Source organism: Cercospora kikuchii (assembly GCF_019650295.1).
Source record: "Cercospora kikuchii DNA, contig_00001, whole genome shotgun sequence".
In the NCBI taxonomy this organism is placed as follows: Eukaryota; Fungi; Ascomycota; class Dothideomycetes; order Mycosphaerellales; family Mycosphaerellaceae; genus Cercospora; species Cercospora kikuchii.
Window position 1 is genome coordinate 4195435 of NW_025408582.1, and position 24868 is coordinate 4220302.

Here is a 24868-nt window from a genome sequence, read left to right on the forward strand (position 1 = left end):
CTTTTCTTGTTTGATCTTGGTTGGGCGATCATGGTTCGTTTTGGTCTCTGCTTCGGCCTCTTAGCCAGTCTGCAAGCTCCTCTGATTGCAGCACAAGCCGCCAACAGTACTGCGATCAAGCAAGCCTGCGATGACATTGACGCGCAGTTCTCAGATGCGAGCGATGTTTTGACGTTCAGAGGCATTCGCTTCTACCAGGCTATCGATCATTGGATGGAATCTTCTGATCAGACGCCGAGATGTGTTGTCCAGCCTGCTTCTGTCCAGGATTTGAGTACGGCTGTAGGGTTCCGCGTTCCGTGTTGGGCAAGCCAGTCGCTAATGTTGACAGATGAGGATCATTGGTGAGCGCAGAGTTCCGTTCGCCGTGATGTCTGGCGGCCATACGTCCAATCCGGGGTTCTCTAGCACAACTGGAGTTCACATCTCGTTGGCGAAGCTCAATGAGGTGTCGCTTTCGCAAGATGGATCTATTGCCAGGGTCGGCTTTGGCAACAAGTGGTTAGATGTGTACAAGAAACTGGAGGGTACTGGCAGGAATGTGGTCGGAGGCAGAGTAAGTGCCCAGTTCCGTAATTCACTGAGCGAAGCTGATGTGCTGGGAGGTGCCTGGGCCTGGCGTTGGTGGATTTACCCTAGGCGGTGGGTACTCGTGGAAGACCAATTCGTATGGCCTTACCATCGATACGATCAAGACTTTCACGCTCGTCTGCCCCAATGGAACGATAGCCACCGTGGACCAATCTCGCCCAGATTTGTTCTTCGCGCTCCGAGGAGGGCTCAACCGATTCGGCGTTGTTGCCGATGCAGAGCTCTATACTCATTCCCAAGTCTCCTTGATTTATGGAGGTACCAGGCTGTACGACTCGACACAAGTGGACAAGATTGTAAACGCCACGTATGAGTTTGAAAGGACAAACACGGATCCTAAAGCCACTGTCATCACATCCATCCTTGGAACGACCGCAACGACTCAATTCTTCTACGACGGTCCGGAAAAGCCGGCGAGTTTTGCAGTATTTGACGGCATTAGGACTCTGCTCCTCGACACAGTCAAGACGCAGTCGTTTTCAGATTTCGTGGCTTCGATTCCAGCTGAGATCAGAGACGTGAGCAACTTTCGAGGCACCTGGGAGACTTTTTCGACAACGAAGACCACGCTGCGGTTCCTGCAGGGGGTGCAAGCAGAGGCCAAGGTCAGGCTTTCCGTCATCTTCGTGAACATGGCGCTGACCTGTTGGCAGAGACTTAGCAAACTACTTCGTGCTCCGACAGGAATCAACCTAGCAGTTGACGCGTACATACCCGGCATGTACGGCCAGCACGCAGCAGCCGACACTTCTTACCCACACTCCGAATCCCAGCTTCCGGTGAGTTTGCAGCCGACAAAGTGTGAGTTCAACTGACGCGAAATAGGTGCTGCTCGATGTCGCGTGGGCATTTTCTGCTGATGATGAGTTCTGGCGTCGTCAAGTCCGGCAGTCTCGAGACGCGCTGGTTGAAATTGCTCAAGATGAAGGCATTCTCCATCCCATCTCGTACTCAAATTACGCACAAGGCACCACTCCTGCGCAGGAGCTTTATGGCTCGACAAATGCAGCGAGGCTGGCCAGTATCAGGAACGAGGTGGACCCTCAGAGGATCATGGACCTGACCGGAGGCTACGTGATTTGATCGGCTCGTTCTTGCTTATACAACATCTGAGCGAGCGTGGGGTTGGGTCGTCCTTTGGCATGGAGCTGACATTTCACAAGCAATCAATTTTGGCGGGGGTTTTGTTGCGTGTATCTTCAGATGGTGAGTGTTCAAATTCGCCAGTAGCAGATAGAAAGAGCTGGACAACAAGATCCCTGGATGATTTGGAATGTGCCAAGACATTACATAATCGCCGAAGTGTCAGGACAACACTCCTCCAAGAACGAAGACACTTTTGCCATCTCAAGTAAGCTCGACCGCACCTGCTGCATATTGACAACCAGAGCTGTAGGATCGCCAGCAGTCCTCAATTGATCGAATTGGCCGGAAATGACGCGTCATGTCGCCAGTGGCCCGGAGCAGCTATACCAGAGTGTCAAATGTTGAGGAATGTCTCGCAAGGCGAGCGCGATTCTACAACACAAGAAGACAGGCCCGTGTCGTTGACTGAGCGCCATCAGCCAATTCAGAATCAATGTCGACTGTGGGGACGAGGAAATATGTCGTCCATACTAAGCAATGCTTGGTGAGACCGGATCCTCGCCAATACATCGGCTTCCGTAGCATGGACAGGATCCTGGAATGGCGATTCAGGAGATTCAGGACTCTCAACATGACGACTGCTTCTTCTGCCTCTTACGTCCTCAGCACACATCTTCAGAGATGCTTTTCAAGTCGGTCCTGGCCGCCGCGGCCTGCATTGGCTTTGTAGCCGCCGAGCCTGGTTGTAATAATTGCACCAACGAGTCGCCCGATCCATACGTCGGCGTTCCCGCGCCATGGGACCTCAAAGGAGATATCTACACGTTCTTTCTCCTGCCTGGCCTTGGGATCCCGTTGGACAACCAGTTGCCGAAGAAAGCCTTCCCGCCCTTGGAGCGTCAATTCCCCAGCGCCGTTGAAGGCGATTACAAGGGAACACTGGGAATGGTCCAGATTGTGCGATACACGGAGTCGCCAGTAGGACCTTATGATGAGATGTTCATCGTGCCTGGGTACTTCGAGTACGACAGAGATGGGAAGAAGAAGCGTGGCGTTCGAGTCAGCAGGATCTACGTGAGCCAAAAGTACCCAGTGTGGACTTCAAGGATAAGTAGGTGCGAACGACTCGGCAACGGAGCGTAGCTGATGTAGTGGCAGCATGGAATCAGCCAAAGCATCTGGCGCGATTCGAGTGGCAAGATCGCTCTGATGGGAGCACCTCTGTCAAAATCTATCCTTTTGGTGAGTTGCCTGAGTTCGAAGAGTGAAGAGGGCTAATAAAGGTGTAGACACCCGTGGCGAGGGCTTGTCAGAGGACGAGCCTTCGGACAAGCCATGGTTCCAAGCTACATACTCCCCACTGCTCCCGGAGAACCTGCTCAACGAGACTTTGCCATTGCTGGGATCGAAGGGCCTGTTGGGTGGACTGCTCGGCAACACGTTGTCGAACTTGAACCTGAATCCGCAGATTCCCTTCACTACCGATCTGTTCAAACTTCTCGGAATCAACGCTACACTTATTCAGCCACCCGTCCCAGCAGGCAAGGATAAATTCGGCGCTCTTGTGCCTAGTACTCCGGAAGGAGCTTGGAAAGCCATTGATCCTTTGCAGGAGAGCAGCCAGACGACTGTTGGTAGCATCAATTTGAATCAGAGGGGTGGCGATGGTGAAGAGGAGGGTGTCAACGCTGTGGGAGATGAATACTACGACAACTTCTGGCCGGGCTTGCCCGTGGTGAATGTTGCGCTGAAGCTGAAGGACGCCAAGATTGTGTTTGGCGCGCCGGAGGTGTGGCAAGGCTAGGAAGTGCACTCCTCGACAGCGATGAGAAAACGGCTTTATCGCAAGCGGCCATGGATGTCGAATTCGACCGCGGGTGCTCTTCAACAATGCTGACTGGTACCATGTGAAGGCATTTCGCTAACGAGTTGAAACATGGATCTAGGAAGCAGCAAAGTTACCATTCGTCTTGAAGGACATTACTCCGACGAACACTTCAAGTGCTGACTTTCCCCACCTCATCTCCATCAGCCTTCTGGAGCCCATGGTAAAATTGCCTCTCTTCGAAGATGGCAATATCATCTCCGCCATATACCTGACCTTGCTTTTCAGCTTTGATCCGCAGACGTCGAACTCTCAGCACATCCCACTCGACATTTCTCGTTAGCCACCAAGTCCAGAGATTGAACATCCATGCGACAATAATTGCCGCAGCACAAATAGCGAAACTGGTCTTGTATCCATTGTATGCCCATTTGGACTGGAAGAGCTGCGGCCCTACCACGCCACCGACTTGACCAACGCAACTCTGGAACGCCAACGCAAATGCCGATCCAGTCATGCCTTTGAGTGTGCTTGATCTCCAAGGCCAGAAGGGGATGAAGAACACGGAATAGAACATTGTTCCTAGTACGCATGCGATGTAAATGCCGATCCTGTTCGTGATGGTGAAGAAAAGGACAAAGCACACCACGCAGCCTGCCATCATGGGTTGCGTGAAAGCCGGGCGTGTCAAATATGCGCGATCGAGAAGCAGTCCCACTACGATGATGGCAATAACCGATGCTGCTGCGGGAGGTATGTTCAACAGCTGGTTCTGCGGTAGTCCCGCGAAGCCGAGATTCGTCGTAATGGTCGGCAAGTACCAGCTCAAGCCGTACCCTCCAAGGTTGATGAATAGCTGGTTGAGCATGAATGAATACGTTCTAGGATCTTTCAACGCTGCAATCATTTCATCTTTGTTGAAAGCGGACTCCTCTGTCAGAGGAGCATTCTCGGAAAGCCGGACTTCCAAGTATTCTTGCTCGCGTGGCGTCAACCATTTGCTGGATCGCGGTGACTTGGGATAATCGGGTAACACCATCCACGTAACTCCAGCTAACAGGATCGTGTAGATGCCTTCGAGAAGATAGACCCATCTCCACGCGCTCATGCCGCACAGCCCGTTCATGTAGGAGATGCCGTATGCGAGTAGAGAGCCCACGACACCCGAACAATTTTGCCAGCCGAACATCCACATGATGGGCTTGCCCTACAGAAAGACCGAGAATGTCAGCAAGTGCCACCGAAATTATGCAAATGGCTGATCTGTGTGTCTTACCATTTCGTCTGAACGATACCAAGAACAGAGCTGAACAGCAAGTCCCGGGAACAGACCGGCCTCCATCATTCCAAGCAATAATCGCAACGCATAGTATGTATCCTTGTTCTGAATCGCAGCATGACAAGCGAGTACAATCCCCCAGCTGAGAATAATTCTCGACTGCCAAACTCTTGGCGTCATCTTCTTCAGCATCAAATTGCTCGGTACCTCGAAGATAATATACGCGATGAAGTAGATCGACTGCACGAAGTTGTACTGATCAGATGTCATATTGAGCTCTGTGAGAATATTGCGTGGTTCTCCAACTTGCAACACTTTGACAGCGGCGGCATTTTGGTAATCGAGGTTCTTCGTCAAGTACAAGATTCCGATCAAGAGAAGGAATCTCTTGTCGACTTTCCGCATGATGGCCTTGTCGTCTTCGCGCGTGAAAGTGGCGAGAAAGGCTTCTCTGCTGCCGGCTTCGGAGACATTGTTGGGCAGATTCGATGATAGCGATTGAACTTCTGGACTTGCTGGGATTTTGGCGATTTCATCTGGAAGATTGGTACTCATGGTGGCAGTCGACTGATCCAAAGATCATTGGCGAAGCAACAAGAAAAATCCTTCCGAGACATTTTTGTGCCACTGATGAGCGATAGAGTATTTCGCAACTGCATCCTGATTGCATGTGCTCAACAAAGTGGGTTCTCCTTCGGGTTGTCGGTCCATTGACGACCAAGCGCATTCAACCTCGTGGGCGACACGCGATTGAGGATGGAGCGATAAGATGGGCGTCTGCCAGTTGCGTTCGTTCGGATGGGACAAGTGCCAAGGTGAACTCATAACTGCAGTTATGGCGTGCTTGTGAGAGCTTGTCGGGCCAGTCGGGATGGCTTGGGTGGGGAAGATGTGCTGCGCAGGGACCAACACTAGTGTGAGGACTACAACTACACATTGACGAGGTGTGAACTTGTGCTTCCTGATGTTTTAGTCTCTAGCATACTGTTATACAGAACAGCAAGAGAGGGAGAAATGAGTTCACCAAAGCGACAGGCGGGACGATCGGAGCTTGGCTCCAGGCCCAAGTCTGCTGTATATGAGGCAGAGCGATCTTTCAGGTCGCTGAGAGTTGCATCTGAAAGCACAGAGGCGAAGGCAAACGACTTCCAAGTGAGCAGAACCATCCGACCTAAGCGACAAGCCTTCAGGTCCGAATTGCGTTCGTCAAGATCTCCAGAACCTCAAGTGACCGATGGCGTCCAGCACTCCTACGTAGTAAAGAACACATCTGGTGCCAAGTTGCAAGCATTCCGGTCCGAATTGCGCTCGTCCAAGTCTTCAGACATCCCAGTGAGCGATGGAACCCAGCACTCTCACGCGCCCAACAAAAGATCCGGCCCCAAATTGCAAGCATTCCAGTCGGAGTTGCGATCATCTAAACTTAAGCCAACAGTTAATGCCCACAAGCCCAAAAAACACATCCTCCTCAACGCCTTCGATATGTCCACAATCGGCCACCTCTCCCCAGGCCAATGGAAAGACCCCGCCGACAAAAGCACAACCAAACGCCGTTTAGACTACTGGATCAACCTCGCCCAACTTCTCGAAAAAGGCGACATCAACGCACTCTTCCTCGCAGATACCTACGGCGGCTACGATACCTACAACTCCAGTCTCGACGATTGTATCCGTCGCGCGGCCCAATGGCCCATGACAGATCCCACAATCCCCATCAGCGCCATGGCAGCCGTGACAAAGAATTTAGGATTCGGGATCACAGCATCCACATCTTTCGAGCCGCCGTTTCTGCTTGCAAAGAGGTTTTCCACGCTTGACCATCTGACGAATGGACGCATCGCGTGGAATATCGTTACGAGTTGGAAGAAAGCCGCGTTCAAAGCTATCGGAATCGATTCTCCAATCGAACATGATGAGCGATACGCACAAGCCGACGAGTATTTGAGGGTTTTGTACAAACTCTGGGAAGGTTCCTGGAGCGAAGATGCAATTGTAGCAGACGAGAAGAATGATGCATATTTCGATCCGGAGAAAATTCGACACATCTCTCATCATGGAAAGTATTATGATCTTGAGACAAGACATATTACCGACCCTTCACCGCAGCGGACGCCGTTTTTGTTCCAGGCGGGGACGTCGGAGGCTGGTTCGAAATTTGCGGCGAGGCATGCTGAAGCGGTGTTTGTTTCTTCGCATTCGCCAAAGGTTTTGAGGCCGAAAGTGGAGAGGATCAGGAAGTTGGCGAAGGAGGACGGGAGGGATCCGAGGAGTGTCAAGGTTTTTGCGACAATTACGCCGATTTTGGGGAGGACGGATGAGGAGGCGAGGGAAAAGTTCGAACGAGCGAAGAAACATGCGTCCACGATTGGGGGCCTGGTATTGTTTTCGGGATGGACGGGAATTGATGTTTCGACGATTCCGATTGATCAGAAAGTCACAGAGGCGGATTCGAAGGAAGCCAATAAGGTGACGAGTTTGATGGAGGGCTTCACCACGACGAGCAAAGATGTGCCAGAGTGGACGCCGAGAGTCATCGCTGAGAAGGCTGCAATCGGAGGCTTGGGACCAGTGCCTGTAGGCTCGGCAGCGACAGTGGCTGATGAGATTGAGAGGTGGGTGGATGAAGCCGACCTGGATGGGTTCAACGTCGGATACGTCACAACACCAGGCACGTTCGAGGACGTGGTGGAGTTATTGGTGCCAGAGTTGCGACGTCGTGGGCTGTACCCTGAGAAGAGACCGACAGATGCTGAGCCTGTGGCGCTTAGAGAAAAGGTGTATGGAGTGGGCCAAGCAAAGCTGCGAGACGACCATACCGGATCGAGGTACAAGTATGATGTGTATCAAGAGGAAGAGCCACACATCTCCAAAGTGAAGGCAAACGGTGGTGCTGCTGACAAAGTGAGCGCGAAGGCAGTTGCGGAAACAACTTATGGCCGAGCAGATGACATTCCCTCCGAAGGTCCTGTGCTGAGAGCTCAGATCAGTCGAGAAATCCCAACATGGGCAGTTGAGAGCTTGAGGTAGCCAAGCGTGAAATCAGTTGCAGTCTATAATCAAGAGTCAGCTAAACTAGAGTGTCCACATTGACCGCTCCCTTGTCACCAGAATCGACGTTTCCATCTCCTGCTACTTGGCACTCGACGACGCTCTCGCTGATCTTGTCTCCAGGTCTGAATATGTTCGACAGCTGCAAGCCTGCCCTTGCAATTGCATCGCGGAATCGAGCCTCTGATCGTTCTTCTCCTCCTGCAAGATGCATCATTGTCAAATCCTGGCTACACATGAATGGATGAGGGTCCTTCTCCGGCACGACCCAATCGTTGATGAGAAGCCTGGAATAGCCAGGTTTCATTGCATTCCGGATATTGGTGAGGATGGCGACGAGATCATCTTGATTCCAGTCGTGAGAAATGTAGCGCATGAAATAGAATCGCGCTCCTTGCACCTCGACAGGGTATGGCTTGAAGAAGTCATGCGCGCATGGGTGTACACGAGGTGGCAGCGATGAAGCAGATGCAACGGCACTTGGGAGGTCGAGGACCATGAATTTACCTGGCGCTTCTGGGAACTTCTCGCAGGTGCTGATGGCCACTGATCCAGTCCAGCCTCCAACATCGACCATGAACACGCTGTTCGGGTCCTTATCCGCGCCTTCGACAAGTCGGTGATTGACAGGATAGACGTCGGTCCAATGCTTGTGTGCAGCATTGTACTGTGACATGAAGACACCACCATCGGCGATGTAAGGCGTAGTGGCGAGGATGTCCCAAACATGCTTACCTGGCATGTTGTAAATGTCATTGAAGACGGTCTCGGTGCCGGAAGGCGGTGGCTTGTAGCCATTGCCACGGAGTTTGGCTGGGAACTTGAGCCAGGCAGGATGGAAGAACTCTGTGATGAATGGTGGGCACGCCTCGCCCATCGGCGTGGTGAACGTGCGAGTCATGTTTGTTGGGGCGTACACCAGCTCGCCATAGGTATCGAACTGCTTCACAGCATTGAAACTGTTCAAGCAGCGTAGCAGGCGCTGTGTGAAGTTGAGATCGGCTTCACACTTGGTGGCAATTTCTCGAGCGGAGAGAGGCGAAGCAGAGTCAACGAGCGTGCGGAATAGCCCCATGTTCACGCCAATGGTGACTGATACGCCGTACCAAGGCTGGCTGCGTTAGTGTTGGCTCATTCAGAATATCGTCCGGTCGACTCACATTCAGCAGGAAAATCCTTTGAATCGTATCCCATGGCGTCTCGATTTCTGCCTGCAACTGCTTGACTGCATTCAAGACATCTTGTCGTAGGTTGTCGTCATCTTTCACAAGTCCGGGCAAAGTGCGGATCATGCCACGCAACTGCTCGAGGCTTTGCGTGCCCAATGCATCGCGAAGGCCTTCGAGCTGGACTCGTGACTGAGTCTTGGTATGACCTTTGCCTTGTGGCTTGAAGTTTTCGGTGACGACTGCGGTTGCCATGATGATGGATAGCGATGTGCGATGAGCTCTGCGCAATCTTCGGACGTCAGTTCTTATCAAGGTGCGGTCTCGTCACCCATCTCAGGAGCGTGAGTTTAAGACCCTGGATTGAAAGTCAAGATCCTTGGCGAATGACTGGCATATCGCGGAATGAAGACACCAATGGGAACAAATCCGCAGGGTCACTTAAGTTGCGTCGCAGCCATGTTGGATTCGCAACCTCAAGGACACCTGGACATTTGACATGTGCGCATTGAGCATTGGCGCAAAGTAGAAAGCCAAAACGAGCTGTGCCGGGTTTCACTCAGCCAAGTTGCACTTAGTGCTGCCATTTTCGAACTTTAAGCTTTGAAGCAGACAAGACTTCGTTGTGCGTGTGAAGGCTCCGAAAAGTTGCCCGGTGTAGCCGACTTGAGGGTTGCCCATGAGTGATCGGGGCTATGATGGCGGCATGAGCAGGTGTGAAGTAGATCTGATTCCAGGCCAGACCATTTGGCACCTGAGCTGTTGGAAATCTGGCGAAAGCTAACATTGCGTTGTTGCCAAAGATATCCTCAGGGGCGATGCACAACAAGAAATGAGGTGCTCCTGTTGAGTCAACGAGTCCATTGTCATCCGCAGATACACTCGATTCGGCCATTGGATGGCCTGTACAAACAGCGTTCCCAGTCTGAGCTGCCTGTCTCCGATATGTTCTGGCCTCGACGTGCCGAAGGAGCTTGCTATTGGACAACACGTGCACCGGAGCTGTAAGTCGGCGATGCGTGAGCATGATCACAATCATGGGCGAGAAAAGGAGGATTGGTATGCCTTGCTGGTGGGGAAATTTCCGTGTTGCAGCGATACCGGTTGCCTGAAGTGACAGTCATATCGTCCAGCCTTAGGTTTTGAGCGGGCTCCCTCGACGTGGTGGGGGATGGAGTTGAGGAGAGGAAGCTGGGGATGATGGAGGGATCGCGTCTTCGTTTCCGCGGGCGGAGGTCTTGGCGCGCTCGTTCTCACGCACGGTTGCACCTTCCAACCTCTCATCGCTTTTGCACACTCACGAGAAGGAAGCAAGTCAGAAGCTATGGAAGATGACAGAGACCATTATGATTGGGCGCTGGGTGCAACGGTTCCGTCGGATGCATGCCGAGCCTCGTGGAGCGAACCATGACATTGGCCAAGGCGAGCAATGCGAGCCGGATCAGGTAAAGATGATGTGGGAGGCGTTGCGGAGAGCGAACAGACGAGTTTGCTTCCAAGAGAAGGGCATTGACAGGGCATATATCTCCACCGTCTGTCTCGCTCGCTTTGCGTTGTGGCATATCCGGGTTGGCCGGGATTGAGTTGGTGGAAAACACGAGAAAGCAACCGCCACGACCTCTTACTTCCACGGACACAGCATCTGGGGAAATCTGGGGAAAGTGGGCAGAGCGCCAGACTTCGCCTCTCCCTTCACGCCATGAAGGCTGCAGCATTCATTGCGGCCTTGGTGCCTGCGACTGCTGCACTGTATGTCAACGGCTCCGTCACTGCACCTTGCGAATCGCCGCTCTACTGCCAAGGCGAGATCTTGAGGGAGATCCAACTGGCAGGTGCATTCGAGGACAGCAAGACCTATGTCGATCTGCCCACCATTCGTCCACTGGAGGAGGTCATCGCAGCCTTCAACAATCTCACCAAGCCGCTGACAAACAACACCGAATTGAATGACTTCCTCTCAGAGTATTTTGGCGAAGCTGGCAGTGAACTTGGCGAGGTGAATCCCGATGACTTGACGACCAATGCGACCTTCTTGGAGAATGTGACCAATCCCGACATTCGCGACTTTCTGCAGCAAGTCATCGATATCTGGCCGGAATTGACCCGGGAGTATGTTGGGAGTGCAAACTGCACTGGATGTTTGAGCTCCTTCATCCCACTGAACCGCACGTTCGTCGTGGCAGGAGGCAGATTCCGCGAGCCGTATTATGTAAATCTGCATCGATCTTGAAAGTGGCCAGCACTGACATGTCAACAGTGGGACTCGTACTGGATCCTGGTCGGTCTGCTCAGAACTCAAGGCTCTTTCACCGAGATCGCATTGAACATCATCGAGAATTTTGTGGACCTGGTGAGTGTCTCTCACACGCCAGAGCACGACCGAGCACTAACGACATTCCAGGTCGATCGATTCGGCTTCGTGCCAAATGGTGCCAGACAGTACTACCTGAACCGCAGCCAGCCGCCCGTCTTGACGCTGATGGTGCAGGCATACGTGGAGTACACTAACGACACATCGATCCTGGAGCGTATCCTGCCAACACTCGAGAAGGAACACGAATTCTGGGTTGTGAATCGAACAGTGGAAGTCGACATCAACGGCACCACCTACGAGCTCAATCATTATGCCGTGGAGAACAATCAGCCTCGACCGGAGAGCTACATTGAGGACTACCACACCGCGACCAACGCATCATACTACGCGGAGTCTGGCATCATCTATCCAGCTACAGAGTTGAACGAATCGCAAATCGCCCAACTGTACAGCGACTTGGCCAGCGGTGCTGAGAGTGGATGGGACTACACGTCGAGATGGATCGGCAACCCACAGGATGCAATTGATGATGTCTACTTCCCACTGCGCAGTCTAAATACTGCCAACATCGTTCCCGTCGACCTGAATAGCATCTTGTACGCCAACGAAGCAGCTCTGTCTGAATTGTACAACCTGACTGGCAACTCTTCCGCCGCCGAAGCCTGGGCCGAGATTGCCGCGAACAGAAGCGACGCCATGACTGCTGTGCTGTGGGATCAAGAACAGTGGGGCTACTTCGACTACAACTTGACCTCGTCGAGTCGCCAGATCTACATACCAGCAGATGAGAATGCTGCACAAAGCGAGACCCAAGGCGCTCCTCTTGGTCAGCAGATCTTCACGCATATTGCTCAATTCTACCCCTACTGGACTGGAGCTGCACCAGCGTGGATCAAGCAGAATCCTTCAGCAATTCTGAGAGCTTACGAAAGAATTGAAACCGAGCTCGAGCGCTTCTCTGGTGTTCCTGGTGCGACCAACTTGGAGACTGGGGAACAGTGGGACGAGCCCAATGTCTGGCCTCCACTCACGTATATACTGATTGACGGCCTCCTGAACACTCCTGCTACCTTTGGAGAGGAAGACCCGAGCTACAACAGGACACAGGAACTGGCTTTCGAAATTGCACAGCGATACCTTGATTCAGCTTTCTGTACATGGCGCACTACTGGCGGCGCGACGGCAAATCTGCCCAAACTTGAGTCCGTGAATCCCGAGGATGACTACGACGGCGCTATATTCGAGAAGTACAACAGCACTGATATCACGGCATTCGGAGGCGGAGGAGAATATGAGGTCCAGCTTGGATTTGGCTGGTCCAATGGCGTTCTGATCTGGGTCGGAGATCTTTTTGGGGATCGCCTGGAGTTGCCTGCATGTGAGCAGGAACTGGAAGAGGGTGGAGATGCTAATGATGGCGGGAACAGCAGGAAAATCAAGAAGAGAGATGCGAAGTGGCGATCGAAGGGACATTGAGTTGACGTCGAATAATGAGTCTACGAGAAGGAATGAGCTGATGAGGTAATGTCAATAAATGAAACGAAAGATATACATACAGTAGTATTACCGCGAACTTCAGGTATGTGGAGCAGAGTGCCGCAACGTGTGAGACTATCTGAAGAACAATGGCATTGTTCGCTCATGCGACCGAAACATGCAATTCCGGATCCGGCAGCACGAACTAACAAAGAAACATTCTCATGAGTTCTGGACTGCAGAGAATGCGACAGGTCAATGTTCGTTTCCTGTGGGCATTTGACAAATCTCACGGCATGACCGAAATGCGACAGACCCGCGGGAGGGAAGGAATCGTCAAGAAGAGTCGAAGATTGCTCGAGGCAGAGGAAGACGAAGCACTACTTGTCGCTTCGCAGGGCAGAAAGAGAAAGAGAGCGGCACGCCAGAGTAGCGAAGCCGAAACGGAACCAGTGCAGGAACCTCCGCCTCGAGCGGAGCAAGTCGTGAAGGTTGGCAGCAATGAGGTGGGAGTCGAGCCGCCCTTGTCAGGACAGATTGATGCAATAGAAGAGCCACAAGGAGCGGCCACAGTGAAAGCTCCTTCACGAGCAAAACCAAAGAGACGTGGTGTAAGACAAACTGTCACTGAAGCGGAGCCACCAGTACTGCAACAGAAGTCAACCTCTCCAGAGGCCAGAGCCGCCAAGAGTGAGAAATGGCGCTCGAAACAATTACAATTTCCAGAGCCTCCGGTCGGCCTTGATGATTCAGATCGTACAGCAGTCTCTCCAACGCGGGTAGGAATACTCGTAATTACCCAGACGAGCTCAGGCGAGCCTCCACAAGAGACAATTGCTAGCCCAGGGCCGAGCGACACCGCGCCAGAGATCCAACAAACTCAAAAGCCCGCAATGCGAAGAAGCAAGCGAAGTCGCGACGTCGAAGCACCTTCGAAAACCACTATCAAGCAGGCCAACGAAATCGCGAAACCAGTCACCAGGCCTCCTCGAAGATCGAAAAGGTCCAAAAAAGGTCCACCTCAACCTGGTTGTTTGCAACTGTCTCCGAACACAGTTGAAAATGACATTTACCTGATGGTGCAGCTCGGAGTATCAAATCAGACATCGAAGAAGCGGAGAAGTAGAATTAGGAGTCAAGAAGCTACTCCACCTCAAATCAAGACGCCGGATACTGGAAAACTTGCTAAGAGGTTATTTGAGAGTATGAGGAGTCCTGTATGGTGAGATTCCGTTGCCGCATCACATCGCTCCTCGTTTTCTTCCCATCTCCGACACCTTAAGACCAGCAAGTACCGCGACTAGCGCCAGCGACGAGGTTGTATGGTGCCTTAGCACCAGTGTGGACATACAGGCTCTCCTATGGTTGGCCATCAATGCTACATGCTCATTCAATCAGTTTTGCGCACCTTCCGAGTCTCACTTTTGGAACATGGAATCACATTGAGCGTGCTATAGGGTGATAATCGTGCGAGAAAGGTCAGATCATTGGGGTACTCACGTAACGGTGAAGAGGACGGTGGTGAGTGTAATGAACCGCATGGTGGAGCTCAGGTTCCATGGCTGTAGATAGCCTATGGCAACGCCATTAAAGGGATCTTGATGGAACGAAGTTGGCCGAACCTGAGGTAACTCAGAGACTGCGTGACTCCACTCGGAGCGGACGTACAGCAGATGCGCATGAGGATCTTTCAAGTAGATTTAATAAAACTTTTCCCAGCTACATACCTCCCAGCCACACCTAGTCCAATCTGTATGACAATCTAGGATGTCCTACACCAAATCAAATGTTTCCTCGAGCTGTGGGAAATCGCGGCCGTTACTGTGTGTGATGCATTCGTTAGATGTCAGAATCACTGCTCATCGCATCGCCCGTCGTCCACTGCTGCAAAAGATCGTCGACTGCATCTTTAGGTTTCTGCGAAGACTTTCCTGTTCCAGTGACGTGACTTCGCATTTGATTCCAGATCCAGTCGTCATCTTTCACCGACTCGGCCATGGCGGGAAGATAGCCATGCTTCTTGGATCCCTTCTTGTTTTTCCTCTCCTTTTGAGGAGGCACACAATCCTCACCGATGGCTCGGGGCGGAGGTGGGGGCGGAGATGGGATGTAATAAGACGTTGGAGGAAATGGGAATGCTAGTCCACCCATCATGTCCTTTTCACTGGGCGGTGGCGGCGGTTCAATGAGGCCGTCGCTCGCACTGTCCTTTACGTCTCCCGCAGCTTTTCGCGAGTGCTTCTTTCTAGGAGGAACAACATCATTCGTGGTGCTTGTGACTCCCGTCCCGGGAATGAGCTCTGATGCAAGAGTGCTTTTCTTCGTCTTCTTATGGGTCTTCTTTCCCTTCTTCCCAATAACGGCAAAAGTGTCCCAATCTGTGGACTGTCAGCACTTTCGGTCGCGCAACGCCTGTGTATTCTTACCATCGACAGGGTCATTTTCGACTATCGTAGGAACAGCATTGGCCGCATTCGAACCCTGAGAGTCGGCATGGCCTACAATTGAACGTGCAGCTGGCTGATTAATGTCCTGCCACACTCGAAACTGTTGTGTTCGGATGTGTGCTGGATCTCGCGCTCTACGTTGAGCCGACGTAGGATCGTCGACCGATCCTGGAGCAGGCGGCGCTGGGTAATCGCGATGCCCGAACGACTTTGGATCCGGCAAGACACTTGTCTCGATCTTATCGTCTGCTGCATGCTCATCGAATGCAGGTATCTTCCTTTTCTTCTCTCGAGGAAGCTTTGGTACCAATATCTCTTCTGGGACATTTGCGTCGGCAAAGTCACGAGGGCCAACGAAGTTTTGAAGGTCTGCGAAGGGATCCGCAAAGAGCTCAATCGGTACAGGGGGAGGAGCCATGTTTGTGACCGGTGGATCCCAACACTCTGTGAACTTAGACTCCTTCCGAGCCTTTTTGGTTCCGTTCTTCTTCTCTTTAGATTTCTTGCTCTTCTTCTTGGGTGCCTGGTCGGCAAGATCAACGATGGGGAAAGGATCCGTAAGTGCAAGAGGAGGAGCGTCACTTCCTCCCTTCGCACTTTGCTCATAGCTCACCAGTAGATCACCGAAATTCTGATTGAGTATGTCAAGCGCGCATCTGATAGAGTTCATGTACACGCGATTGGAGTTGTACCATCCGTAGGTTTCTGTCGCCAGCATCTCTGAAAAAGCACTGGCACTGTGCGCTGTTTGCATGAGGAGGTTGGCGAAGGTTGGTTTAGCCATGAATGGAGGTACGCCGTCCGGAATTGGCAGAAAGGGATCAATTGGTGGAGCGGCAGGTGAAGTAACTGGGGTGATAGAAGTCCGTCGCCTAGGCGGCTCTACGCTGGTACAGCGAGGCTCGGAGCCAGGTGTTGATGGTAGCCACGAGAGCCGGTGTCGAGATGGCGACCGGGCCTTGGAGTCTCTGCTTCCGTCTCGATGATTTGATATGGCCGATCTTGGGGTAGAGTCGCGGCTTCTGATATCCCAGCTACTGTCGGACCCGGCGTTGCTCTCACCGTCTCCGGATGCGCTGTCGTCGATGTCTTCATCCATGGCTTTCATCTGCGTCACGAGGTTCTCGATCTGCAGACGCTGGAGAGGTATGGTCGTTTTATTGCTGGGAAATTTGTCAGCAGGAGGACTTATAGAAAGGTAGTCATCATACGATGTTGACATGTCTTTTCTCAGCTGCAGTACCGCAACTATGAGAAGCAGGGAAGTTCTCGCCTTGTCCAGCCTCTTCCTACTATGCAAGAGTCTGTCGTATTCGTCCAGTTTGTAAGAAGGCCGCATGTTCTCACTCGGGTGCTGCAAATAATATCGATGAATGCTTTCGAATGCATTGTCACAGCTGTTGAACGCCTTCAGTGCTGACTTCCTAACAGCAGTTGTTGCAAATTCGCCGAGCGTCTCGCGATCGAGTTGGACGCTCACGTACTTCAGCACCTCTGTAGTTGCATTGACAGACTGGAGAACAGCTTCTATCTTCGGTTGGTAGTCGAGAACCCACGGAGGACCGCTCATGCTTTCGAGTGCACCAACATGTCGCTGCACCGTCTTCTGAACTATCGAGCCTAAGTCTGCAAACGTGAGTGCTGTTCCGACGAGCTCGAAATGATCAGTCATGGCTTCTGACATTCTGTTAGTAGTATGGAATTTGACCAAGTGGCGGAAGGAGACCATCTGTTGAGAGATCTCTCATCAGCATCGACCGGTGAGAGTAGGTCGTACAAAGTGCGGGCAGTGCATGCGCAACATGAGTGCGTTGTCGCGAGCTAAGCTGGTTGTTGAGCTTGATCCTACGAGTCACTGCATGTTGCTTGTGGTTCCAGGTTCGGGATCTTGCTTATGTGTGGACCTTGTTGCTCTTCAGCGAGTGTCTTGGACCACCCGGATGTTGCGGGACGGCGAGGGACTGCATGAAGATTTGCTGCGCATGTGAGCACGGTGATCAAAATCTCCATACAAGCATGGTATACCCAATCGTTTGTACGCGTCGCAACGAATTCGCGACGAACGAGTGGCAGACCAATGAAGCGGAGGATAGCTCTGGAAGCTGCGAGTGATCTCGCATTCCAGAGTTCGATATACTCTTCACTCAGAAGGGCTCGAGCTGAGGGCCAAAGACGAGTTGCTTGTACGCAAGAGGCTCTGGGGCGTTGGAGGTCGTGGTGCAGGTCGCCGAAGTCACATGGTACAGCTCGAACTTCGCCATGTGTGAGGTTGCAGAGATTACGAATCTTGCCTTTGCCCCCATGCGTTCGATCAGGCTCCCGCACATCCTCGCCATGATAGGTTTGACCACCTTCTGCACGAATGTTTCAGTGGTGTGGAAGTAAGTGTCCAAAGCAGTCAGGGTTGCTTGAGCACTCGACACCGTTCGCAAAATTCCGCTGGAGCTGTAATTCGATCAAGCGGCCAATAGCAATATCTGGACCAAGCATCTGCTCTCGAGCTGTAGCTTGTGAGTTGCAGCTCGATTGTAAACAAGACTTCGTAGGTACTTGATTGGTTCCTCAGGACACCCATGGAGGTGGAGCATTTGACTTCGAGGATGCAGATATGGGAGTCGAGCGGAACTGCAGCTTATTCGATCGCACAATCATCGAAAGTTTTGGAAAGAGTCTAGATTCTGGTATCGGTGCATGCCAGGCTGCATCAGTCGATAAGTATCATGGCGAGCTTGAACAATACTGTGCTGCATCTCAGGTGTGCAGCTGACCTTGGAGATGTGTCACACACGTCCAAGGTGTCGGTGGTTGAGTCGCTGGAGATGCGATGAGTGGTTCTGCGTTTTGGACAAATTGGCACAAGACCTCGTCGTAACTGATGGAAGCGGTGTCGAGTGGATGGTTTTGGAAGGAGATAGGATCTTCGTCCTGGAGCCAAGGGACTTGCTGCCTCAGATTCAAGCAGAGGCAGGCTATCGTGCGTATTGTCGATGTCTATAGATGTGGGAATGAGAGAGACCGAGTATTTAGCGGCGACGGTACTGTCCGTCGTATCTCCCGTCACCTCGCTCCGCTCCGCTCCTCGTACTCGTATAAACTTCACATTGACCCCTCCCGCCATCTCGCGTTCAACTCGTTCACATCACCTCAAACTCCACTACAATGTCGGGCGGCGCTGTGTCGGATTCCCTTCCCCTCTATGTTACGCAGCGTCATCATCTTGCGCGTATATCCAAACGGGCTCCGCTCCAGGCTGCAAGCATGTACATGTGGCGCTGTTCGTCGCTCATGAAGGGTTACCTTATCATTTGTACACATTCTTTTGACCTGAGGAACGATGAAACTCTCACTCTCCTGCCTCCTTTTACTCTCTGCTCTTCTCAATCCCGCCTTTGCCTTGATCAATGCCGAAGTCTGCAAATGTGTATGCTGTCCTGTTTCCCAGCTCGAAGGACAGGGTGCTGACTAGAGTTTAGCTTCCCAACGATGTATGCTGGCCAAAGGATGAAGCCTGGTCTCAGCTGAACTCAACAATCAATGGACGTCTCATCCGTAGTAAACCTCCGGCCTCCGTCTGCTATCCTCAAGAGAGCAACTATGACGCAGAAGCCTGTAGCCGGGTCTTCGAGAACTGGGAATCTTCCTACTGGCATGCCGATGATCCCATTTCCATCGACGCACCTCCACGCTACGCTTGTCACCCGATTTATCCTAATGGCACGAGTATCTATGGAGATCCCACCGCCGGCGAGAGAGGATGTGGAGGTGACTCGTACCCGGTGTACGTTGTTAATGCTTCTAGCATCTCCGATGTCCAGGCTGGGGTGAACTTTGCCCGCAGACATTCTGTTAAGCTCAATGTGAAGAGCACTGGTCATGGACGCAGCTCCATTGCAGGAAGTCTATCGATCTGGACGCATTATTTCAGAGAGAAGGAATTTCACACGCACTTCGTCCCTCAAGGAGCCAATTCCAGTAGCAATGCGACCTCCATGGCTGTCACTTTTGGAGCAGGAATTCTCGATCGGGAAGCATTCGAGTTTGCGGCAGAGCATGACGCCGTTGTTGTTGGAGGCACCGATTCGACAGTCGGCCTTGTTGGGTGGGCTGGTGCTGGAGGTCATGGGTACTTGACTGGTGCGTATGGTATGGGAGCTGACAGCTTCCTGGAAGTCACTGTGGTTACCCCAAATGGCGACATTGTCGTTGCCAACGCATACCAGCACGCCGATCTCTTTTGGGCCACCGGTGGTGGTGGTGCCGGCACTTGGGGTGTCGTTGTATCTCTGACTGTGAAGGCCCATCCCATGCCAAGTACGGCAATGTGGTCGCTCTCAGTCTCTGCACAGAACGGAACCACGGCTCGAGACTGGTACAGAGTGGCTGCGGAAGTATTCGCCGATATTCCACGGCAGAGAGATCTGGGCTTATCAGGATATCAGACGTTGAGTGGACCGCCTTTAGTGGTGACCAATACCATGTTCGGGTATGAAATGTCGCGAGAGACTGTTGAAGAGATCATCGAGCCTCTCTTGCAACGGCTCGAGATTCGAAACTCAACTGTCAAGGTCGATTCTACCATTGCCACGTTCTCCAGATGGATCGACGTTTTCCATCAGTTCAACTTGACACAGTCGGTGGGTGGGGCTACCGGCGGCACAACGGCGGCTAGACTGCTTCCTGCCAGCAGTATCACTGATATTGACACTTTTGCTCAATTTTTGGAGAGTGTTGGCCCAAGTCTTGACAAGCCCAAAGTAGGTGGTACTGTGTCATGGACGTAGAGGAGAAGCTAACGATATATCACAGGATATTTTCAGATCTGGGCGTTCGATATCTGGCACTGCCACCGGGTCATCGCGAAAGGTCGACAATGCGCTAAATCCAGCGTGGCGTGATACTGCTGTCCACTTCATCGTCAGTGAGTCTTGGCCACACGACACACCTTCCGAAGCAGTCGACGAAGCGATGGCTGCAATGGAGCAGTCAGCATACAAGCTCCGATCGATCGCTCCCGATTCTGGGGCCTATATCAACGAGGTAAGCAAGCTCCAAATCAATGGGCGAGACGTGAACAACGCTAATGTCTTTCAACAGCGTGGCGACTTCGTACCTGACTGGCAGAAAACTCTCTACGGCGACCACTATTCCCGGCTCCTAACCATCAAGCACAAATACGACCCCGAGAGCGTTCAGTGGTGCGAGTTTTGCGTTGGCAGCGACGAGTGGTACGAACGTGAGGACGGAAGATTCTGTAAACAATCTTGGGCATAGTCAGAATGTTACGCAACATTCGCACCTTGACTGCGAAACAGCTGATGTGCACATGCGAGTGGAACAACCGACAGATATTCACGGCATCGGGGAGTTTATCAGTGCCCGGGTGGCATGATTGTTGGCAAGACATGAAACAACTGCGGGCTTTTGTAGTCATAAATTCGTTTCGTAGGTGCTCCGATCGTGCCTTCGCTACCCATCACAGTAATCGAAAGTTTTTGAACTTGCGCACGTTCATGTATTTCCTTAGTCCTGAATCGATCTGGTTCGGGGCGTTGTTCTCGGTGAACTCCCTCCAAGCTTGAGAGTAGACATCAGCATGAGAAGTTTCAAATTGGAGCCCACGTACCACGGAGAAAGGAGTACTTACGTTCACACGTCTGCGCAATAACACCCGGAATCTCGTCACGCTGCATCACCTCATCGGGTTTCTGTACAACATTGACGTAAAGTCCTTGACCGACGTGCCTGCAAAAGTGGTTAGTCCCCTCGAGCTTCTACATCTATGTGGAAAGCTCTACTCACCACGCAATGTGGCAATGAAAGCCCCACACTCCGGGATTATTGCTGATAAGCTGAGCGACCAGATAGCCGTTTGGCTTCAAGCTAGCAATATCACGTCTTGCTGGATTGTTGGGACGCACAGCGTTGATGCCGTTGTACTTGCCCACGCCTTCGTCGACAATGTACATATTCTGACCGTGAATGTGCTAATCCTTTGTTAGTGTGTAGTTCTGGACATGTCTGGCGATATCAGGCTTACCATGGGATGACCAAACGGAACATTATTCTCAAAGATGAACCGGATTGTCTCATTACGACCAAAGTTGTACACGTTCCATTCTGGGTTGTCGGGATAAGAAGTGTTGCCGTTATACGTCAAATTGAGCAGCGGGAAGTTGTAGTTTGCGCGGAATGTCTGTCCGTTCATGAGATAGGACGTATGGCCTGTAGCATTGACGGTCTGTGTGATCTTGATCGTCACCGTGGTATCCGGAGGGTCAAGCTTAATGGGGTAGAACGGCTCAGTCTTGGTCAAAGCAGCATCTCCGCAGTTGATGAGCGTAGGCTGTACGAAGTCGGAATTCGGCAACGAGTTCGGCCTTCTCTGTGTGTCGACGCCATCATAGTAGACTGCTGCTAGTGCGAATGGCTGTGCGGCGAGAGCGCAAAGAATTGGTTGACGGACGCGTAGCCAGTATGCACTAGCTCTTTGATTGGCGGTGACGAGAACATCGATACGTTGGCCGACGAAGAGTGTGATGAACTTGGTCGTGTACGGCTTGATCGCTACGAAGTCGTTGGCTACCACGACCATGTCATGCTGATCCAGGCTGATGACCATGTACCCAGCAGCGGCTGTGTTGATGAAGCGCAGCAAATGAGTCTTGCCTCTCGTGAAGCCAAATTTGGCCAAAGGCGCACCAGGCGTGCATTGAGTGCCTGCAGGAGCATTGGAGCAGTCGGCGCTCATTCTACCCTGGATCAGAGTGTTGCTCGAGGTCACAAGAGCAGCAATAGCAGGATTGTTGCTCATTGACTGCTGAACCAGTTCATAGTAGTCTTTGTTATACTTGTCGCTGACAAGGATCGGTCCTAGATCGACATAGTCTTGTGTAGGATAGTTGTCCGTGGGGCCGTGAATGATCATTGGCCCTAGAATGCCACCAGCATATTGCGCAGAGTAGTGAGCGTGCCACCAGCTCGATCCGTAGATATCTGCCTGGAATCTGTATACGAAGGTCTCTCCTGGAGCGATAGGACACATGTGCACTGAAGGCACACCATCGTACCAAGGTGTCTTCTTCTGCAGCAGACCGTGCCAGTGTATCGCCGTGCCCTCAGCAGGGTTGTCGATGGAGTTGGTCACTGTCACTTCAATCCAATCGCCCCAGTTCGCTTCGATCATTGGCCCAGGGAACTGTCCATTGACGACAATCATTGGCGTGGGAACTCCGTCCGGCGCGAGAGTCATTCGAGCAATGTTGAAATTGTAGTATCGCGTGACACCAGTATCTGGCGTTACCTCGTACACATTCGTACCCCCGGCTGTTTGGTTGCCCCATGGTATGCCCTGGCTGCCTCCAAGGAACTTGGGGAGCACGGGTGTTGGTAGAAGTCCCAGCGGCGTCGGGCCATTCTGTAGAAGACCAGGGATGATCGAGAGCAGGACGCCAGTCGAGGCAAGTAGGTTGTTGATAAAGGTAACATTGCCCAGACCATCAAGCAGGGGCATTAGTAGGCTGGCCATGATTGCAGCGATATATCCTGCAAGTGCTGCAACTTTCCTCCAGGCAATGCTGGAAGGCCGGAACTGTTGTGCATATTGTATCTCGCACTTCGCGACAGCTGCAGCGTGTACGAGGTCCAGCGTGCAGGCTGCCCAGAGGAAAAGCAAACCATTGCTGGATCAGGCGTCTGATCTTCTTGTCATGGCACCGCATAGCAAGTCACTAGACTATTGATTAGCGGGCTCGTTTGCTTAAGCCAATGAGTGGTTGCGCGCTGAACGTTGTTTTTGTGATCGGCACCAAGCCAGCCACTCAGCTTCAAAAGGATCAGCACCGCATCGCGCCGCCCGCATGTCTATACTTTTGCACTCTCTGCATCTGGTAATCGCTATACCCCAAGTGCCGACGACTCGACTGCTTCGACTCGCTAGGTATACGGAGAGGGCATACTTTGCGCTGATCAGTGCGGAGTCACTTAGGGGCGCGATGGCGAATGCTGCACGTTGTTCAGCCTTTGAAAACCTCGACTCGGCGATGCTGCCAGTCCCACATGCTTCTGTCGACCAGGAGAATGTCCTTTACCCACGTCCGTAGCATCCGTAAGTATCTGATTTGATTCGGTGTGGGTGACCGTCTTAGTTGTGGTTTCCGTTACCAAGAGTTGAGCTTCAGCCATATAAGAGCTGTCCACCTGGCGACGAAACAATTGAGATATGGTCGTGCGCGCGAATTTGGTAGACACCGAAGGGTAGAGCGAGGTTGCTCGTCAGCTTGTTATTTGTCAGGCCGTTAGCATGTTGCAACTAGTAATGCTAACGGAGATGAAAGCTTTCGTCACGTCGTGCATGCGGAGCACAATGTGAAGCAGAACGTGTGCACAAAAACAGACAATTTTCCGCGGTACAAGACTTCGCCTCCACGACAACCGCCAACCTCGCACTCACTCTCAGCAGCAGCGGTTCAGCCTTCGGCACCATTGTATCGGCACAGTGAAATTGGCGGTCTCCGAACGCTCTCGCTACAGCCAGGTGGAGATCAGAGTCAGGAGGTAGACATCGGCAAGCACCAATCGTTACAATCCCGACGCAAAAAATAATCCAGCTCGAAAGTCGCCGTTCTCATAGCTCGTCAGATGACAGAAGATGGCAGCAGGTGGTCTGGCCTTGACCCGGCCTCCTCGTCGCCGGCTCGCATATTTCGCACTCACTGCAATTGCTGTATGTCGGATCTTGCACTGCGCTGATCGAGCATTCTCCGCAGCAAACAAGTGCGCTATCATGGTGCCCCGAGATGCGGAGGTGAGGAGAGAAGCAGCGTTGCGAATTCCTCTGTTTGGCTTGGAAAAACACCACAAATCGACGTGGAGCAGTCTGGGGCCTTCAATACAGCCAAAGGACTGGCAACGCCTTCGACCGAACATCAAGGTGTGCAATGACGGTGCTGGTGGACTGGTGGGACTTCGAGATGCGCATAGAAGCCAGTTTGAAGAAGGAGGATAGCGATGGCGTGGAGAATCAGTCTTGCGGCGATCCAGACGAGGCATCAGGCGGGGACAAACTTCGCACAAGTAGTAATGTGGGACCGCTGAAAGAGCTGGAAAGCGCACATCTTCATCTTGGAGTGCTGTCTTGACTGGTCGTGCCTTCCACCTTCCTCGTCCCATAATCTTGGCACGTAGAGCTGCAGAAGTCTACTCCTGCTTCCCACATATTGCCCTCCCATACGCCCACGACATCAACAACTGTTCAGTACGAGGCACCACCGAGATTGCCTCTACGCGCCACGGCGACATTCAAGAAACCTGGCGCGGGCCAGAACCAGATCGATCCGTCCATGGCGCAATCGTAGGAAGGCGCACCGACGAGGAAACATGCAAGAGAGGACGACCTACAAGATCTCACTTCCTTCATCAACTCTGCAATGGACAAGCGGAACAAGGCGGAAGCTCTCAAGGAAGCTATCAAGAGCATTAGGCCCGAGGTGGAGAAGGTTGACAATGCACTTGAATAATGGTCTGCGTTCTGTCCAGGGCGGTTTTGCGACACGGCGATGCTCGATCGCTTAGTGCATGTCTTGCACTGCTCTATCAACCAATACTGCCATGAATGTATGGCGGTGATCTCCCCCTGCT

The 24868-nt window shown here is 52.3% G+C and overlaps 10 protein-coding genes across 10 annotated transcripts; 6 read left to right on the top strand and 4 right to left on the bottom strand.

Moving 5' to 3' along the window:
* Nucleotides 1-30: 30 nt before the first annotated feature.
* Nucleotides 31-1674, top strand: CKM354_000163200 (uncharacterized protein; the record flags this gene model as incomplete). The annotated part of the gene is made up of 5 exons (XM_044796761.1): nt 31-282; nt 332-556; nt 606-1196; nt 1245-1370; nt 1417-1674. 5 exons carry the CDS (start codon nt 31-33, stop codon nt 1672-1674), a joined length of 1452 nt encoding a protein of 483 aa, XP_044652696.1.
* Nucleotides 1675-2358: 684 nt separating this feature from the next.
* CKM354_000163300 (uncharacterized protein) lies at nt 2359-3481 on the top strand (the record flags this gene model as incomplete). Its single annotated transcript, XM_044796762.1, has 3 exons — nt 2359-2788; nt 2836-2919; nt 2967-3481. The coding sequence occupies 3 exons, from the start codon at nt 2359-2361 to the stop codon at nt 3479-3481; spliced, it is 1029 nt and encodes a 342-aa protein (XP_044652697.1).
* Nucleotides 3482-3674: 193 nt separating this feature from the next.
* On the bottom strand, nt 3675-5336 carry CKM354_000163400 (uncharacterized protein; the record flags this gene model as incomplete). Its single annotated transcript, XM_044796763.1, has 2 exons — nt 3675-4709; nt 4779-5336. The coding sequence occupies 2 exons, from the start codon at nt 5334-5336 to the stop codon at nt 3675-3677; spliced, it is 1593 nt and encodes a 530-aa protein (XP_044652698.1).
* Nucleotides 5337-5795: 459 nt separating this feature from the next.
* On the top strand, nt 5796-7808 carry CKM354_000163500 (uncharacterized protein; the record flags this gene model as incomplete). The annotated part of the gene is made up of 1 exon (XM_044796764.1): nt 5796-7808. The coding sequence occupies one exon, from the start codon at nt 5796-5798 to the stop codon at nt 7806-7808; it is 2013 nt and encodes a 670-aa protein (XP_044652699.1).
* Nucleotides 7809-7848: 40 nt separating this feature from the next.
* CKM354_000163600 (uncharacterized protein) lies at nt 7849-9250 on the bottom strand (the record flags this gene model as incomplete). The annotated part of the gene is made up of 2 exons (XM_044796765.1): nt 7849-8940; nt 8990-9250. 2 exons carry the CDS (start codon nt 9248-9250, stop codon nt 7849-7851), a joined length of 1353 nt encoding a protein of 450 aa, XP_044652700.1.
* A 1444-nt stretch (nt 9251-10694) lies between these two features.
* On the top strand, nt 10695-12785 carry CKM354_000163700 (uncharacterized protein; the record flags this gene model as incomplete). Its single annotated transcript, XM_044796766.1, has 3 exons — nt 10695-11204; nt 11253-11345; nt 11397-12785. The coding sequence occupies 3 exons, from the start codon at nt 10695-10697 to the stop codon at nt 12783-12785; spliced, it is 1992 nt and encodes a 663-aa protein (XP_044652701.1).
* Nucleotides 12786-13081: 296 nt separating this feature from the next.
* Nucleotides 13082-14011, top strand: CKM354_000163800 (uncharacterized protein; the record flags this gene model as incomplete). Its single annotated transcript, XM_044796767.1, has 1 exon — nt 13082-14011. The coding sequence occupies one exon, from the start codon at nt 13082-13084 to the stop codon at nt 14009-14011; it is 930 nt and encodes a 309-aa protein (XP_044652702.1).
* A 613-nt stretch (nt 14012-14624) lies between these two features.
* On the bottom strand, nt 14625-16916 carry CKM354_000163900 (uncharacterized protein; the record flags this gene model as incomplete). Its single annotated transcript, XM_044796768.1, has 2 exons — nt 14625-15163; nt 15212-16916. 2 exons carry the CDS (start codon nt 16914-16916, stop codon nt 14625-14627), a joined length of 2244 nt encoding a protein of 747 aa, XP_044652703.1.
* Nucleotides 16917-18566: 1650 nt separating this feature from the next.
* On the top strand, nt 18567-20503 carry CKM354_000164000 (uncharacterized protein; the record flags this gene model as incomplete). The annotated part of the gene is made up of 4 exons (XM_044796769.1): nt 18567-18653; nt 18706-19986; nt 20039-20269; nt 20327-20503. 4 exons carry the CDS (start codon nt 18567-18569, stop codon nt 20501-20503), a joined length of 1776 nt encoding a protein of 591 aa, XP_044652704.1.
* Nucleotides 20504-20705: 202 nt separating this feature from the next.
* CKM354_000164100 (uncharacterized protein) lies at nt 20706-22757 on the bottom strand (the record flags this gene model as incomplete). The annotated part of the gene is made up of 4 exons (XM_044796770.1): nt 20706-20806; nt 20877-20974; nt 21032-21216; nt 21270-22757. 4 exons carry the CDS (start codon nt 22755-22757, stop codon nt 20706-20708), a joined length of 1872 nt encoding a protein of 623 aa, XP_044652705.1.
* Nucleotides 22758-24868: the final 2111 nt, after the last annotated feature.